Consider the following 19,504-nt stretch of genomic DNA (forward strand, 5'->3'; position numbering starts at 1 on the left):
GGTTATCCCAGGTTATGACAGGTATCTACATCCTTAATACTGCAGTTCATAAATCCCCACCAAAGTGTTTACCTTTGATAGTCAGCTGGAAGACGCAATTAGCTCAAGACAAAAGTAAAAAAATTGTAACAAATATCTTCCCCATTTACTTGGACTAGAGAATATAGTAGATACTCATAAAGAACACAAATATAAAGGTATACGTGGAAGGAATTTCTATAATAATGATAGCATCTTTATAACTCTTTAAGGTTTGCAAAATGCTTTACAAATATTATCTGATTTTATTCTTTACAATAACTTGTGGAAGTAAAGTCTGTCTTTGTCCTCATTTGTACAGATGATGTAACTGAGGTAGAAGAGATTAAATGACTTGCTTAGGGACACATAGTGCTTTAAAATGGATTTGAGGGGTGCTAGGTGGCGCAGTGGATAAAGCACCGGCCCTGGAGTCAGGAGTACTTGGGTTCAAATCCGGTCTCAGACACTTAATTACCTAGCTGTGTGGCCTTGGGCAAGCCACTTAACCCCATTAATGGCCTTGCCAAAACCTAAAAAACAAAACAAAACAAAAATGGATTTGAATTCAGATCTTCCTGACTCCAGGGCTAGCATTTTATCTACTGGGCCACCTAGCTGCCTACATTTGATGTCACTTGATCTTCAAGTTAGCTATGTATAATTTATGCAAATTTTATAATGTGCTTCTTTGTTTCCATTTTTTTCTACCACAAAAAGAACTTCTGTGGACACATTGTTTTAGTAATCTACATAAGTAGACTTTTTTCTCTTTTTGAACTAATACCAAATACTTTTAATGTTTCCTGATTTATATTACAGACTGGGATCAGGTAAATTTAGGTATTTTTTTACTTTATTTTTCTTGAGAATCTAGATCTTTTGCTCTTTTACATGCAGTTTTTTATTACTGTGTCAAGTTTTATAAACTAATCCCTGGTAGTTTGTATAGCAAACAGTCTAAAATAATATCATATTACTAAGATAATATGATTTGTATTATATTGATATGGTCTAACTATGGTCCAATCTCTCTCTCATAATGAAGTCTTTGTTTCTGTCAAGTATTGAAATTTATAGGGGACTTTGTCTTATATCTCCTCCTAAATAGATTCATTATTGGGATCTCTGGGTATAGAGATGAAGCATTGCATAATTTTTTAACCTAATTCCAAATTGTTTTTGAGTCAATAATTGGGCCAATGTATTAATGTATCTTTCCTAGCCTCTCCAGAATTGACAGTATCCTTCTTTTAACATCTATATTACTTTGATTGGAATGAAATGTAATCTTGCATTTCTCTAATTATTGAGAATTTTTCCATGTGATTGTTGATAGTTTGCTATCAGTTTCTTCTTTAGAAAACTATTCCATGCAGTTTTACCACTTTTCTATTGGATAATAGTTTCAGGTCTTAAACCTTTCTATTATTTCTCTCTGCATATTAGATATTTATCACAGGTATGTTATAAAGTTTTTTTCCTGACTCAATATCTCTTTATACTTCATTGTGTTCATGTTAAAGCTTTTTAATTTATAAAACTGATGATTTTATTTTTTATGATCACTGTTAATGTTTCAAATTCTTCTATAGCAATCAGTCTGAAAGATACTTCCTTCCATTGTTCTTTGCTTTTTCATGTGACCTTTTACATCTAAGTGGATTACCTATTTGGAGTTTATTGTGATAAATAGTTAGATACTGGTATAAACCCTTTTCCTGCCTAATGATTTCCAATTTCTCCCTAAGTTTTTTCCTTTTTCTTTTTTTTTTTAATAGAGACTCCTACTTAATATCTTTTATTTTGGTGTATTAAATCCTATGCTATTGTGTTTGATACATTTGGATTGCAGTATCATAAAAAGAGAACTAGAATAAAACTTGCATATACTGTAGTCTTGTCTCACTTACAGAAAAGGAAACTAAGACCCAGTTTCCAATGACTTAGTAATAAGTGGCAGAATTATGATTTGTCCTCAGTTGTCTGATTTCAAGACCAACACTCTCCACTTCAACATATTCTTCTACTAATCTACAAGAATAGACTCTTTTCTTTTTTTAAACAATGCTAAATATTTTTAATGTTTGTTGCTTCATATTATAGATTGAAATCAGATAAATTTAGGTTTTCCCCCCTTATTTTTCTTGAGAATATAGACCTTTTGCTCTTTCACATTAATTTTTTTATTATTATGTTAATTTTTATAAATTAACCTCTGATATTTTTGTAGCAAGAAATATATATATTTACTTAGATAATACCAGAATTTGTATTATAATATGATTCAACTATAAGGAGTCTTATAATGATGTCTTTAGTTCTATCAAGTGTTTTATAGTTGCATTTAAGATTTGATGTGTCCTGGTAGATTAACTCCCAGATATTTTATAACTATTTTCAGATTGATTTCTCTATCATTGCTTCTTTTTTGTAAGTAAAAGCAGATGATTTTGTTTTGCTGGTCAGATCTCTCAAAGACAGATTTTCTTTTTTTAGGTTTTTGGCAAAGCAATAGGGTTAAGTGACTTGCCCAAGGCCACACAGCCAGGTAATTATTAAGTGTCTGAGGTTGGATTTGAGCTCAGGTACTCCTGACTCCAGGGCCAGTGCTCTGTCCACTGCGCCACCTAGCCACCACCTAGCTGCCCCCTTTCCAAGATAGATTTTACTAATATATAAACACTTTTTTTGGAGAAAGAGTTTGTGACTGAATTCCGTTAGCTATTTGGGAAAGCCTTCTGACTTCAAGAAATGTCCAACTCACATTCTATGGAAACTATGAAGTAAAAAGAATTAGAAATACAGTAGTTACTTAATAAATATTTATTGATAGCTTGAAATTCCTAAGCAATGAAAAAAATAAAAAGAACCTAGTTTGTTAGGATTTTATAATGATTTATCAGGGTTTTATCAAGGTTAATGTCATACTTTAGGAAAGATTTTTCTTCTCAGAAAAGATGGCTCCTTTCAGTTTAGGCTATATTAAATAAGAGGGACATTACTTATTTTGCTTTGATCCATGATAAATTAATTAAATTTTATTAATAATTAGATTTTAGTTATAAAAAGGACATTCTCTCTATTGATCTTGTATGAACTTCTTTGGAGCATTAAGTACACTTCCTATTTTCATTAAATTCTCAATTCAAGTAAGGAAAAGGAAACAAAGATTCCAGATCAAGGATATTGTCATATTTTTTATAATGCAATTGAAATCTTAGTTGTTTGTATTGGTTTCCATGTTATTAATCATCTCAATTAGTTTCTTCACTGATTCTTTTCTGTTTTCTAATTCAATCATTATATAGTCTGTATATAAACATTTATCTCTTTTTTCCCAGTATTTATTTTCCTTTTTTCTTGTCTTATTGCTGTAATTAATATTTCTAGAACCATGTCAGATAAGAGGGAAAAGAGGAGATCCCCTTCCCTATCCCTATAATTCTTGACAAATACTTCAATTGTTTCTTGTTGCAAGAAACTCTTGGTCTTAGATGCATAGTTTTGATCATTTTAAAGAGAGGCCCTTCCATGAAAATACATTTTAGGATAATTTTACATAGCTGCTTTATTTTATTGTAAGTTTCTTTTTCCTCATACGATACTGATACAGTTCTCTAAGACTATAAGTTTTAGAATTTTAATTGATCTATATTAGTAGAGTACATTTCTACAACAAGATCACTGATCTCGAGTGGGGAAGACTATACTAATTATTTTCTGATAGATTATATTGCTTTCCTGATATTTAAATACTCCAGAGTACAACCCCTTAAAATTTAAATAAGAAATATTTGACAAAATAAATAAAAATACAATAGAACATAGATAACTTTAATATTCAGTTTCCTAAGAAACAGCCAGAGGGATCTTTACAAATTGTTTAATGACCTCTAGTCTCTATTTTGAGTTTGACAGCATTTATATAGTCCATTTTTAACCTCTTTCTCTGCTGGATTGATCCCTGACTTGGGTATTTGCATTTATCTCTTTTTTTTTTAAGATTTTTTTTTCAAGGCAATGGGGTTAAGTGGCTTGCCCAAGGCCACACAGCTAGGTAATTATTAAGTGTCTGAGGTCGGATTTGAACCCAGGTACTCCTAACTCCAAGGCTGGTGCTCTATTCACTGCGCTACCTAGCTGCCCCAATGCATTTATCTCTTTAAAAAGATTTGGTAGATTTATTTCTCAGTTACTGAGAATAGTGTTTTTTTGGTTTGTTTTTAGTAGTATAGTTATTAACTGTTCTTAAACATTTGATAGAATATTTATTGTAAATCTCTGGTTTAGGATTCTTTGTTTTTATAATTGTTCCTGGATGACTTCTCAGATTTCTCTTTCTGAGGTTTGATTATTTAAGTTCTCTTTCTTGTTTTACTAATTTGGTTAAGTTATATTTTTGAGGATACTGGGGAACAAAATATTGGTGGAAGTGGTAGGTATGAAGTTACCCTCCCTCCCCTTCCTCTTCCCTTCTTATTTCCTCCCCCAACCTAGGAGGATCTTGGAGTCAGAAGGATGGGTGTTCGAAACCAGCCTCAGACACTTGATACTTACTAGCTGTGTGACCTTGGGCAAGTCACTTAACCCTGGTTGCCTCACATCTGGCTACTGGACCCAGATGACTCTGGAGGAGAAAATGAGGCTGGTGACACACCACCTAGCCGTGGCCCCCCCCCCCCCCCCCCGTCTAAATTTTTGAAAAGTTTCTTGTAGGGGCGGCTAGGTGGCACAGTGGGGCAGCTAGGTGGCACAGTGGATAGAGCACCGGCCTTGGAGTCAAGAGTACCTGGGTTCAAATTTGACCTCAGACATTTAATAATTACCTAGCCGTGTGGCCTTGGGCAAGCCACTTAACCCCACTGCCTTGAAAAAAAATCTTTAAAAAAAAGTTTCTTACATGTGGCAAATAGTTAGATTTTATTTCCTTTCATTTTCCAAGAAGTTTAACCCCTTTACACCTAATATTGTAATTTTTAAGTTTGTGCTCCTTTTTATTTAATTCTTTTGTATTGATTTTACAGCATCCCACTCCTGCTTTTTGTCTGAGATCAGTACTTGATCTCTGTGCTTGATTTTGTTTATTAATTTGATTCCAGTCTCCTTCCCAACAAGATTCTATTCTCTACCTCTTGTATATTCACTTGTCCCAGGTTCCTTCAGTTGAAAGTAATTGTGATTTTCTTTTTCTTTTTTTTTGGGGGGGGGGAATGAAGGAATCCAGTAGATAGAATGCTAGTCCTGGAGTCAGGAAGACCTGTATTCAAATCCATTTTAAAGCACTAGCTATGTGTCCTTAAGCAAGTCATTTAATTCCTTCTACCTTAGTTACATCATCTGTACAAATGAGGACAAACATAGCATTTCCTTTCACTGGTTGTTGTAAAGAATAAAATCAGATAATATTTGTAAAGCACTTTGCAAACCTTAAAGAGTTATAAAGATATTATCATTATTATAGAAATTCCTTCCATGTATACCTTTATATTTGTGTTCTTTATGAGTGTCTCCTATAATCCCTAGTCCAAGTAAATGGGGAAGATATTTGTTAAAATTTTTTTACTTACTTTCCAAAAGATTTTTTTCTTTCAGTCTAAATAAGATCAGAATCCTCCTGCCAGTTCTTTTACATTTTCTCTCCATTTCTACCCCAGTCACTTAGCATGAGTAGCATTCATTTGTTATGCCTTTTTCTGGCAACTTCTTATTTCACCCTTCATTATTTCTTTTTCCTTATAAGTTCTTGAATCTAGTGTACCATTTATACATTGCAATTAAGATTGAAATTATCTTAATAATCTAGTATTAGCTATACCATTCAACTAAAATCTAAATGACTTATACAAGTGGTTTATTGGAGGTAGGCTCCTGGTAGGGTACCACTGGTGTATGTGGCACACTTCATTAAGGGTGTAACCTCAGAAAATTTTTTTAAAAGGTTTAAAAGACAAACATTTATTGATTTCTCAATCACACAAGTCATTATTTTTATTAAGTAAACTAAAACTTAACTAAACTTAATGTTTTAAAATTGCTTTGATTTCCATTTTTTTGCTATCAGCTTGGATGGATGGGTTGCTTTTTTTCCCAATGTATTTTGTGTTTTTATTATCTTTTTTTTTTAGCAAGGCAATGGGGCTAAGTGACTTGCCCAAGGTCACACGGCTAGGTAATTATTAAATGTCTGAGGCCAGATTTGAACTCAGGTACTCCTGACTCCAGAGCCAGTGATCTCTCCACTGTACCACCTAGATGCCCCTTTGGATGGGTTTCTTTGCTAAAATATTAAATCAAACCCAAAAAACCTTCACTCCTGATTTTGTACATATTTATTCTTATCCATCCCAAATTTGTCCATTTTTTCTACATCTATTCCTATCCTTTGTAAGCAATAAGTATAAGTAAGTATAAATTAGTAAGCAATAGCATTTAGAGAACACTTTTACCATATTTCATTTTATCCTCTCATCAATACTTAGAGGTAGATACTGCTGAACCCAAAGAGCAATACAGAGACCAGAATTTGATAAGTTTGGAGATCTTTAATTTTCCAAGGACTGCCTGGGGATGAAGAGTACCCAAATCAGACAGTACCTGAGTGTTCAAGGGATAGGGTTTTTATAGTGTTTTGAGGGGGGTTACTGAGAGCAAGCAGGACACAGAAGCAAAGACAGCAGTTAGATTTATTTTCTTGTCATACTACTACAAATATATGTAAATATATGGTTAAGTATAGATAAGGGACTAGACAGAATGGGAAAGGGAAAGGGTCATGGTCTTTGTGTTGTCTTAACACATTTCCTGAGATGGAGGCAGTCACATATTCACAGGCTTCCCACAGGTTTGAGGGAGTGAAATTTACTATCTTATGGTTCCAGTTGCATCTGGGGAAGGGGAGGCAATCCTGAGAGGAAGCAGGAATTTGACAGATATAACAAGATAATTAAGCTAACAAGGATGCTTTGTGAATCTTAGACAAATTTATGTTATATCTGTGACCCCCAGAGTCAAGCATTTGGATCCTGTCAGATTATTTTCAGACCCAAAGGCACCTAGCCAAACAGAAAGGTATCAAGGACCCCTTCTATAGAGGGATTACACAAATATTGATATTGTACTTCAATACTAATATTATTCCTATCTTATAGACTTGGACATACAGAAGGTAAATGACTTAAGTTTATGAGACTGAATTTAAACTCAGATCTTCCTGACTTTCAGTCTAACACTCTGTCTTCTACTCCACCTTGACTGCCTTTAAGTTCACTTAAGTGTAATAAACTTAGAGAAATATTGTTTCTGTGAAATTGTCTCCCGTCTGAGTCCTTACAAAATGTGCTAAATGCCTCTTTGTTCTCTCTGTGTAGATTATACTATTCCCAAGCCAGACTTAATATCCTATATTGAACAAGGAAAGGAGCCAATCTTTAAGAATCTGGCAAATTTGGGGACAAGTGTGAGAACGATCCAATCTTGCAGTGATGAGCCTAACTCCAACAGCACTGAAGAAAAGCACTCTGGCAATGATGAGCCATGTAACTCTGACAGCATTGAGGAAGAACAATCTGGTAATGATGAGCTATGTAATTCCAACAATGCTGAGAAACAACAATCTGTCCCTGGTAAGTGGGAAGGAATTATGACCTTGTGGCAAAAGATTTAAAATGAAAAAGAAAGAAAGCAATTCAGCAAAATTAATCAAGATCTGAGAGTATCTTTAATCTATATTTTTTGCAATGAAGAGAAAGAGAAGGATTTTCTCTATATTTCATTGCCAAGCCTGGTCATTATAAATGTAATGTTCAATTTCAGGGTTGTTTGTTTTTGTATTTTTTTCTTTCCATATTCATTGTTGTGGTTTTGTATGTTGTTTTCTGATTCTACTTAAGTCCTCCCATGCTCCTCTATTTTCTTCATATTCTCCATTTCTCACAACAGCTTAATATTCCATAATATTCATATGCCACAATCTGTTTAGCTGCACCTCCAGTTAATAAGCATTATTTTGTTTTTAGTTCTTTATTATTCAGTTCAAGTCAATAAACATTCATTAAGTGCCTAACTATGGGTTGGGCACAGTGCTAAGCACTAAGACCACAAATAGGGAAAAAAAAGTATCTCCCCTTAAGGAGTTTACAATCTAATCAAGGAAGACCACACTCAAAAGGAAGCTTTAAAGTGACAGAGAGGGTAGGGGAAGGGGATGGATGGCCACCAGGAGTTGCCCACGACTGGGGTATCTTGTTCTGTCAAACAGTACACAAAAAATGTAGATCATAACAAGTGCTGCTTTGAATATTCTGGTGTATATGAAAACTTTCTTTTTTTCTCTCTGATCTCCATGGGGGATTTGCCTACCAACCTATTAATGTTTCCTTCCCCTGGCAGACCCTCTAACCATGACTTATTTCTATCTTTTTATTATCTTTGTCGATTTGGTGGTGGTTAAATGAAACTTCAGAGTAGATTTGCTTTTTATTTATTATTATTAGTGATTTGGAATAATCTTTCATTGGCTTTCAATTCTCTTAAGAAACTGTTCATATCCTTTGACAATTTATCCATTGGAGAATAGTTCATGGTTTTATTTCTTATGTATCTCCAGTGTTAGATCCATTATAGATTAGACATGAATAAGAATTGTACCTTTGTTCTTTCTTTCAGGAAAGCAGAGAGCTAGGCAGCTACAAGCAAAGAAATGCCATTTTCATGGTCCTCAAAACCAAAACTTAACTGAATCTTCATCACTTAAAGCAAGTGTTCTCTGTAGACCTGTCCACAGAAACACCTTGAAAGATCTCTTCTCCCCAAACAAAGAACCTTCAATTCCAGCAACTAATAGATCCACTGAGAGGATAGAAGAACACCTAGGGACTGTCAACTGCCGCAAAATCCCCTCTGGGCATAGATTCTATCCCTGCCATGTGTGTGGGAAAAGCTTCCAGTTCAAAGGTCACTTGGTAAAACACCAAAGGAACCACACAAACAACCAATGCCAGTGTCCAAAATGCAAGAAGAAGTTCAGCAGGCAATCTGACCATAGACAGAAAGGAAAGAACAAAAAAAAGAGAAGGAACAGAAAAAGAATCTATGAGTGCAGTGAATGTGGTAAGAGCTATGGCTTGAAGAAGAACCTGAATGCCCATCAGCGTAAGCACAATAAGGAGGATTTCCTTCAGGGATCTGAAAGGAATGAGAACTTCACTCGCAAGGTCAATCCAAGGAGGTCTTCACGCACACTCAGCCGGGCAAGAGTCTTCACTTGTAGGGAGTGTGGGAGCAGCTTCTGCCAGGAGTCCTACCTGCGAACCCATCTAAGCCTGCATAAGGAGGAAAAGCTGTTTATCTGTGGTGAGTGTAACAAGTGCTTTTCTTATCAGTACAAGTTCATTGAACACATCAGGGTCCACACTGGAGAGAAGCCCTTCCAGTGTACCAGCTGTGGAAAGAGCTTCCGCCTGAAGGTCAATTTGAAGATCCACAAGAGCCTGCATAATGGGGTCAATCCTTACCGCTGCAGTGAGTGTAAAAAGACCTTTGCTCACAAATCAAGCCTTGTTAAACATGTCAGAAGACTTCATAGACTAGATAGGCCTTTTAAGTGTCCCGAGTGTGACAAGACCTTCAAAAGGAAGACCACCATGAGACTCCATTATGGCCTCCACAAAGGGGAAAGACCATTCCCTTGCTCACAGTGTGACAAATGCTTCAGCCAACAAATTAAACTCATTGAACACATGAGAGTTCACACTGGGGAGAAACCTTACCCATGTCCTGAATGTGGTAAAAAATTTCGCCTGAGGAGAATTATGGTTGCCCACCAAAGCGAACACAGTGGGATGAAGTCCTTCATCTGTGGGGAATGTGGCAAGAGATTCCTTATGCAGTACATGCTCACAGAACACTTCAGGGTCCACAGTGGGGAGAAGCCTTTCCAGTGTGGTGAATGTGGCAAGAACTTTACCCGGAGAACCAACTTGAATGCCCACATGCGGATCCATACTGGACAAAAGCCATTCTCCTGTAGCCAGTGTGGCAAATGTTTCCCTCATCATTCTAAGCTCGCTCAGCACCTTCACGTGCACAACAAGGAAAAAACCTTCCAGTGTCCTGAATGTGACAAAAGCTTTCGCCAGAATAGAAGTCTGAAGGCCCACATGAGCCACCATAATGGGGAGAAGCCTTTCACTTGCAAAGAGTGTGGCAAAAGCTTTGCCTTGCAGCATGTCTTCAAAGAACACATCCGAGTTCACAGTGGGGAAAAGCCCTTCCAGTGTCCTGAATGTAACAAGTGCTTCTATCGGAAGGCTACCATGAAGGTCCATCAGAGCAGACATAAACAGCAGAAGTCATATCCGTGTCCCAAGTGTGAAAAATGTTTTTCCCAGCGTGGTGAACTCACTGAACATGCTAAATCTCACCAAAAAAAGGAGGCCTTCCAGTGTTCTGAGTGTGATAAGAGCTTCTCCCAGGAGAAATCTCTGAAGGTCCATGAGAACCTGCACAAAGCAGGAAATACACTCTCCTGTGATAAATGTGGTAAGAATTTTACCCGGAAGTGTGAGCTAAGTAGACACATCAACAATCACACTAGGAAGAAGTCCTTCCAGTGTCCTGATTGTAAAAAGAGCTTTGTCCATAAGTCATCCTTGAGGGCACACCACCATGTACATAAGAAGGAAAGACCATTCTTATGTTCTGATTGTGGCAAGAGCTTTGCTTATGTGGGTGCATTCAATACCCATACTGCAGCCCATGCTAAGGAGAGAACCAAGAGTTCTAGGCCTGAAAAGAGTTCCAGGTCAAAGGTAGTACCCAATAGTTCCAGTTCTTTGGACCATCATTAGAGTTAATTCTAGGTATAATTCGATAACTTGATGGGAAGCTATAGCAGGATGCAGTCCAGCCAGATGGGTGGATGGTTCAGAAGAAATAGAGGGTTGAGGGGTTCCAAGAATCTGAGAGACCTTCTAAAGCCTTACATTGAAGCCTTTTTTTTTTTGCCCCTTCCTAAGAATGTCCTTTCATTTGCATTTACAGTGCTCTTATTGACTGCTTTAGTGCCTTCTAAAGGTATAAACAAGTCTATACCTTTTGATCCTTCTTTCTTCCTCTCCTCCAGGGATTTCATATTCTTATACACAGAAAACATTTTTAAAAAGACCATGAATAAAGACATGTGAAGAAGTTTAAATTCTCCTTCTAGCTTAACTTAGTCTCAATTTCTCTTTCCCAGAATTCTTTGATAAAACTTAACAGGATCTTTCCTATAAAGTTAATAATTTCTAATAGAGTGCAGTTTTCTGGCAGATAGCTGTTTGAATAAAACAGTAAATCCAGTTTTTAGGATAATTATCCTCTTAAATCTTGATAATTTCCTATTAAATCTTTTATTTTGCCAGAAAATGACATTGTTGGTGACAACAATAGGCTTTATATTTAACCCCACTTTATTTCCTGAGATATTTATTACTTCTTAACAAGCTGTTAGGATAGCTAAATAAAATCCCAGATGAAAATAATTCAGTAAAACTTTGACTACTTTTTGTTTTTGTCGAAACTCAATACTAGGGTGGCTAGGTGGTGTAGTGGATAAAGCACCGGCCCTGGAGTCAGGAGTACCTGGGTTCAAATCCTGTCTGAGACACTTAATAATTACCTAGCTGTGTGGCCTTGGGCAAGCCACTTAACCCCGTTTGCCTTGCAAAAAAAAAAACCTCAGCACTAGGTTTTTTTGTATACCTTGTGGCGTAAACTACCTTGCAAGAGTTGTTTTTTGCTGTTTTTTATATGGTAAGTGAGCTTAAGTAACACACATAGTTATGTGTCTTATGGGGCTATATTACAGTCTGTAGAGAAATTTACTTAAGAAAGAACAAGTAAGGCTTTAGTTCACTTTTGAACATTCTCAAAAGACTTATAACTTTCTGTCACTTGCTGTGTTATTCTAGACTAGGAGAAATTTAGCATCTTCCTTCTGATTTTTAATCCCTAGATGATTTATCTATATGTTTGTGTGCATGTACAAACATATACCTATAGATATAGATATATTTAGATAGATTTATTTCCATATATATATAGTAAATGATGATTAATTCATCAACCCTTTTTAAACATTTGCTTCTGGGGTTTCTTTGAAACACAAAGTATGAGCTGGAAAAATTTTTCTTAATCTACCACTTTTTAATTATTTGCCTTTTTAAGCTCAAAATTACTAATAAAGCTAACTTCAGATTGATAACTAAAGATTACACATTACTCTTCCTCATAAACTTAAATTTGGCCTCTGCTTTTTTATTATTAAAAGGCTAAACATCTTTTTCGTCCCTATGACTATCTTAAAACAAAATAGCGCAGAACTATTTTAAGAATTTTAGCAGTGGTACAAAAATATAAATAACACATTATGAATTTCATTAGGAAGATCAGAAAAGTTGTATTTGGGCCAAACTAGAAATCACCTGCAAAGTTTTCAACAAATATTTATTGAATGCCTACTATATACAAGGACTACTGTTAGGTAATGTGAAAATTTTAAAAGAGCTTCTGCCATTGACCATTGTAAAATGAGAAGGGTCCCTTTAGATCAGTGATTCCCAAACATTTTAGTTTCAAGACTCTTTTATCCTCTAGGACCTCCCTTCACCCCAATAAGCTTTTGGTTATGTGACTAATATCTGTTGCTACATACTGGAATAGAAATTAAATTGCCATAGTATTATTATGAAAGTAGTTTTGACTTTAAGAATCTCCAAGGAGTAGCTAGGTGGCGCAGTGGATAGAGCACAGGCCCTGCAGTCAGGAGTACCTGGGTTCAAATCCAGCCTCAGACACTTAATAATTACCTAGCTGTGTGACCCTGGGCAAGCACTTAATCCCATTTGCCTTGCAAAAACCTAAAAAAAAAAGAATCTCCAACATCTAGAAGCACTGGAACACAATTTGAACCACTGCTTTATAGCTTTACATGATCTCTAAGTTCCCTTTCCAGCCCTAAATCTGTGATCCTATAATTATGCCTTGGAGAATTTTTTTTTAAAACCAAAGTGACAATTATAATTTCAGAAAATACAATAAAAATAAATTTAGTTAAGAGAAAAGAAACTGCTATATGCTTAAAAAACATTATAGATAATGAATGATATCGCTTCTGAGTATTTAAAGAAAAAGGTAAATGAATTATAAGTCTTCAATAGTAAGATAGTAATTTTTGGAGACCTTTCAGATTTAGGAAACAAATAAGGAATAAATTAAAGACATGAACGAATATTTTCTTTCAAAAACTAGACACAATAGCTATTTGGAGATTGAAAATGATAATCTTAAGGAATATACTTGTTTTTCAGCATTACACATCTCTGGCAAAATTAATTGTGATAGGGCAAAGGAACTCATAAATAAATGTAGGTAAAACCAAGTGGATGAAGAATTCCTATTGTTCAAACTAGTATATACAATTATAAGGAAAACCTATAAACCTTGTCCATCCAGCTGGAACAAATATCACACATGGACCATTGAAAAGGAAGCAAAGAACAAGTTGGATGGTTGTTGGGGAAATCACAAAGTTTTAATGACTCAAAACTTCTCACTGAAACAGATGCATTCCTCAAGTGATGATGTTTGGTTGAGAGTCATGAACATTTACAATCTCTAAAGAATTGAGTTGAGCATGACTTAAAGAGCAGTGAGAGAAACACAGTGGACGTGAGTAAGATGCAACATATTATGAACCAGGTTTTACACAAGGGAAGTGTAAAGTGTAACATGTCATCAAAGAAATATACGATCATATAAAAGATGAGCCAGAGACTATTTTGTATCCATAAAATGGGAAGAGAATACAAAGAAGGCCCCCCCAGCCTTGTGATCTACTATTGTTTAGCCCTCAAGTCAGGAAGACCTGAGTTCAAATTTGACCTCAGACACTTAATACTTACTTAGCTGTGTGACCTTGGGCAAGTCACTTAACCACATTACCTTGCAGAAAAAAAAATTTAAAAAGGGATTTACTACTGTACAATCAGATCAGGGTTTTATGAGTTTTTCATGCTTTGGTAGTGAAGCTATATATCGATGTTTGCCTTATATGTGCATGTTCCCTCTTGTTAATTTTGTTTGGAGGTAATTGTCTCTTTTTCCAATAATTTGGTATGATCTGAAGGACATCAAAGATCAATGGGTATTTGAATTATAGCTCTTTTACTTTCCATTTGTATGCCATATTTATGTTCATTCCTGTGCCTCATTTGTGTGCTATCATTTATAAGAGGGTTGAACCTCTAAGGTCCTTTTAGTCCTAAACTTTATGATTCTATAAGTTTGGAAAGGAAGAATTTCATTGAGGGAATTTTCTGAATATTTTGAATAAATTGGGAATAAAATATTTTTTTCATTTTGTTGTAATTAAACATAAAATCTCATATTAGAAAATTTTATCAGACTTTTCTCCCAATGAGTAGCCAATATTGTATTAGCTGAGAAGAATTATGTAGGCCACTATCAATTTATGTATCATTTTATGAGTTTGTGTGAAGAATTTTTTGCACATAAGAAATCAAAGGACAGCTGAATTTGTCTCAGTATTTTGTGTTTTTATTTTATTTCTTAAATAGGCATGATTTTGATATTAGTTTGATAGTTCAAAAAGTTTAATAGGCTACAAAATGGTCTTTAGTTTACTAATTAGAGCTATTTCATGTTTTCTTATCTGTTTTGCATTTTAATTTTATTTCTTCTATAGTAGATATGATTTTTATTTGATGTTAATTTGATAATCACAAATATTAATTAGATAGAAAATGGTTTTTGATTTACTAATTAGAGCTATTAAACCATTTTTTGTAATTCAAATTTATATCAGTGACATAATGGTAACATTGTCATTGATAAGAGAAGTTCCCCTGTGTAAGGATGGAAATTCAGGGAATGATTTGAGTATTTATATCACTGATGCAAGGAAAGAAATGATAACAGTAGCTCTATTTTGTTCTAAATTTAAAAAGAAATTGAAATGTCAATCCCATAACCCAGAAGAATAGGGTGTGGAAAGGGATTAGAATGCTGGGAGCCAAGAGACAAGAGGTAGTATGTTTGCTTCCCCTGCATTTGCTTGTTTACCAGTAGTTTGTTTTACCAAGTAAAGTTCTATTTAAAAATCAAAGGAGAGCTTCTAATTGTTTTATCCTCCATCACAAGTGATATTTTTAATGTAATTATTTTTGTTCATGAGCCTCAGAAAATCAAAGATCTCTCAACATTGAATTGTGATTTTATTTTTCTTTTTCCAGAAAAGCAATTGCTGCATTTGTCATGTGGCTGTGAAATCAGTTCTTGGTATAAGCTCTGTCTTTGATTTTTTTTCTTATACCTCCACATTCCTGCCTTTTCTCTTTCCTTCTATTTAGAACTGAGTTTTAATCTTTAGTCAAAAGTTTAAATTCAAGTTGATTCTAAAACCTGTGGACTTGTAAGGGGGGAAAGACACATCTTTATTTCAAAATAATTGGTTTCCTTTGAAGTCCTATGTATTTATTTTATGTAATTAAAAATATTATTCCAAGAAGGGATCCATAGGCTTCATCAGATTGCCAAAGGGATTCATGACAGGAAAAAATTTACAAGTCTGTGGTTTAGACCATTAAGTAGGGAGAAAATTGGATTTTTGTTGTTTTGGGGGCGATTTTTTTAATGTGATAGGCAATCATTTTTAGGTGGGAACATTTGACTTTCCTAATCACATGTGCCAGTCTAAGTGCAGTACTTGTTCAGAGTAAATTATTTTTTTAAACCTAGACTAATAATATGCAGATCTAGTTGGAACTATCCAATCTCTTAAAAGTTTTGAAAAATTAAGTAGATAATAGGACGATATACTATATCTTTGCAGGCAGGAAGATCTAAGACTAAATATATTTACTCAAAAGACTGGAAAAATAGGGAAAACTATGCTTGGGAATCTAGTTTCACAGCCGAAGATACAGTGTTTTCAGCCAAATTATACAAAGACGTGCCAAATTATGGAAGAAATGTGAAAAGTTTACAGAAAGTTTGTCATATGGAACTGAACTGAAAAGGAGCTTTGGGTCCCTTTGGCTTCCTTTGGCTTTATGGAGAGTGTGTACACATATGGAATGATTGCTCACCTAATTCAGAGATGTGTACAGATTTGCAAGAAAAACAGAAATGCATTGGGTAAAAGTAAGGAATGAATGGCAGGCCCTAACAACATATCCAGAACTTAGGAAATGTGATTTGAAGATAAAAAACTGTATGCAAAGTATTGATCAATAGTGCCTTACAGAGAAAGTAAGAAATTAAGTTGACTGGGAGAGAAAAATGCACTAACTTGAACTAACAGTGTCACCAGAGTTGCAAGCAATTTGTCATCAACTAGAAATTTAGAAAATTTAGAAAATTGAGCAGATGGAGGCAGTCAGGAAACAAAAAATAGAATCAGGAGAGATTAAATGAGGAATTGAGTCAGCACAGTATAGACTTGAAATGCAGTTGAAGAAGCTAGTAAGGTGGTCCTGAAAATGCCCTGGAACACCAAAAGAAAACCATATGCAATATAAGACTTAAGCAGATAAATATACAAAGCAATTGAACATTTCCAGGGTTCATTTAATTGATCAGGATCTCAATCAGTCAATCACTTAACAAGCATAAATGTCTTCGGGGAAGCTAGGTGGAGCAGTAGATAGAGTACCAGTGCTGGAGTCAGGAGGACCTGAGTTCAAATGTGGCCTCAGACACTTTAATAATTGCCTAACTGTGTGACCTTGGGCAAGACACTTAACCCCCTTGACTTGAAAAAACCAAAAATTTCTTCTATGTACCAGTCATTACTCTAGGTGTTAGGGATACCAAAAAGAAAAGTCTATTAAGGGAGACCTTCCGACACATACACATATGGATAGTTGTATAACCTAAATGTATGTATACACATGTATGTGTGTATATATGCACATATGTATATATACATATATAGAGAGAGATGTACACACAGAATTGATATCTACATGTATTAGGACTATGCCTATCATTTCATTGGCATAGGTAATTTCTAGATGAGGAAATTGCCTTTATTAATGCAGATCAACATCTTATCTACAGAGAATGCTACTGGTATTGTAAAGGTAGAAATGACAAGATTTGTTAACTGACTGGATAAACAATGTGAGAAGTCAGAAGTTGAAAATAACACCAAAGTTACAGATTTGAGAAATTAGAATAATGAGGCTCTAAAATAGAAATGGGGAAAACCAAAAGAAGTAAGTTTGGAAGGAAAAATGAGTTCTGTTTTGCACATCCTGAATTAGATTTGTCTTTTGAAATGTCGAATAGACGGTGAATTGATATTACTCATGATGGTCTCAGTTTTTGATACATCCACAGAAGAAAAGTAACTGAAGGTTTGTTCTCTGCTTGTTTAAAAATTGATACAAAGTTCACCTAGAGTGGGGAGAAAACAATAACCCAAACTAGTAGCTCTTAAGCAGCTTTGCATTTTGATCACTGAACTAAGATGTAATGTACTCAGCCCTATATAGACTGCATATAAAGACAGTGATGTTTGTATTACTATATACATATATATATATATTTCTACGGCAACATTTTGGCTTATTAAATGTTTAATATATATTTGTACTTATAGATACAGGTAGATCTATTTACATTTAAATATATAGAAAGTATAGTATACATATGTACTTTTGTATACCTATTGCCTTCCTGAACTTTTTAAGAAACCAGATAATGCCAGGCCTATCCATAGGTCCCTGTAGTTAGTATATGAGACAATCTATGTTCAATAAATAGCCATCTTCACATGTGTGTGGTGAATGATCTATTTCCTAGGCTAACCACAAGCCAGGCCAACACTCTCCATCAATTCTCACCCCTTCTCACATAGTGATATCCAAAGATCAGAGCCAGGAGAAAAAATTGCACTTACCTTATCACTTAAAATATTGGCAAACCCAGAATGGGAAACAAAAAGTCAAAGCTAGCACCCTAAAGAAGTGACCCCCTAGTACAAAATCATAAAGACAAGAGTTATTATGTATGTTATCTAACATGTTCTGTGCCTTGGGTCATGTTTCAACTTAATTAAGGACCAGTCACTGTGGATGTGTCTTTGATGTGTTGATGAATTAAAATAAAGACATGTAAATATAAGTATTGCTTTCATTTCTAAGTTGATGGGGGTATATGGTTTTTTTTTTATTGAAGTATACAATAGAAATTGGAAAGTCATTCCCAATAATTTTATGTCCACCTACCACAAAACTAAAGCCACTCTTGACAACTATGTTGAAGCAAACTTACCAAGGTTCAAGGATACCAAGATCCAGTGTAAGACATGGAACCTGGGAAGCAGCATAGATCTTTAGACAGCTTGTATGAACTGGCAAGAGTCGATTGTTAAATATTCAAGGTGAATATTTCCATCTTAGAAATTGGCAAATGCTACAAGTTGATTTATTGTTTATTGTCAATTGTCTAAAGTTAAGAAAGTGATGGGAAAACAATAATGCAGATTAAGCTTAAAAAGTATTCTGCTTACATAAATGGTTGTTGAATGTGTGTCAGCATGGAATGAAAAAGATAATAGAGCAAATCAACTTCAATGTGGTCAATATGACTATTGAGTCAGCCCCTTATGTAGACATAGGGGAAGGACCACAAAAGCAGATTCATTAAGGTGATAGAGCTTTTCCTATTTCATTGTTTTCCTTTCTTGAAGGGATCAACTCCATCTGGTTAACCTCAAGTCTGACTATATTAAAACTTTTGAATAATGATAGAAATTTTCTCCACCACTAAAAAAGAATTAAAAGAAACTCAGCACAACTGAACTATTAAGATTAGTTCTGTAATACTCAGACCAAGACCTAACTAGAAACAATCTTCCAAGAGAGCCCACACCACCTTTCCTCCTTGCCCCCCTGCCCCTCAAGTTCTTTTGGCCCTTGGAAAAAACACCTAAGCATTTCTTAATGTTTTCAGCAGCCACATAGCTTTAGATAGATAGAGCTTCCATTGTTGTAATCTTCCTATATATATATATATATATATATAGATATATATATAGATATAGATATAGATATATATGTGCTCATGATCATTCAAATTTTGCTGAAAGCAACTTAGCAAATAATAGCTGCCAGATCTTATAAAACTTAAGGGATGTAGTTCATTTAAGCCAAGATCACTTAGCTACTTAAATATACAGATACTTAAATACTGCCAAAGAACCTTAAAGGTAGCTGCATATCCCTTTTCTGCCTCCTTTCCTTTTTTGGGGGTATTAACTCTTAGTAAATTTTTCTCATTATTTTATTGTAAAATATTCTTGGTAGAGAAAATAAAAACTAAGAATTTTAAAAAGTCAAATAAAAAATTACCTGTTTTGTGACAGACATTTTTCTAAGCTATGGCTGGACTTCTCTTTTATACCTATCCCACCCTT

At 34.8% G+C, this 19,504-nt stretch overlaps 1 protein-coding gene across 2 annotated transcripts in view; it reads left to right on the forward strand.

The window, feature by feature from the left end:
- The window catches only part of LOC141492788 (uncharacterized), a 30,030-nt gene extending 11,010 nt beyond the window's left edge, over positions 1-19,020 (forward strand). For both annotated transcript variants that reach the window (XM_074193455.1, XM_074193456.1), the window contains exons 3-4: positions 7,389-7,643; positions 8,686-19,020. In XM_074193455.1, coding sequence (XP_074049556.1) covers positions 7,389-7,643; positions 8,686-10,868 — 2,438 coding nt within the window. In that variant the 3' untranslated portion in view covers positions 10,869-19,020. The remainder of the gene's footprint in view (positions 1-7,388; positions 7,644-8,685) is intronic.
- Positions 19,021-19,504: the final 484 nt, after the last annotated feature.

Source organism: Macrotis lagotis, chromosome 7, assembly GCF_037893015.1.
Source record: "Macrotis lagotis isolate mMagLag1 chromosome 7, bilby.v1.9.chrom.fasta, whole genome shotgun sequence".
In the NCBI taxonomy this organism is placed as follows: domain Eukaryota; kingdom Metazoa; phylum Chordata; class Mammalia; order Peramelemorphia; family Peramelidae; genus Macrotis; species Macrotis lagotis.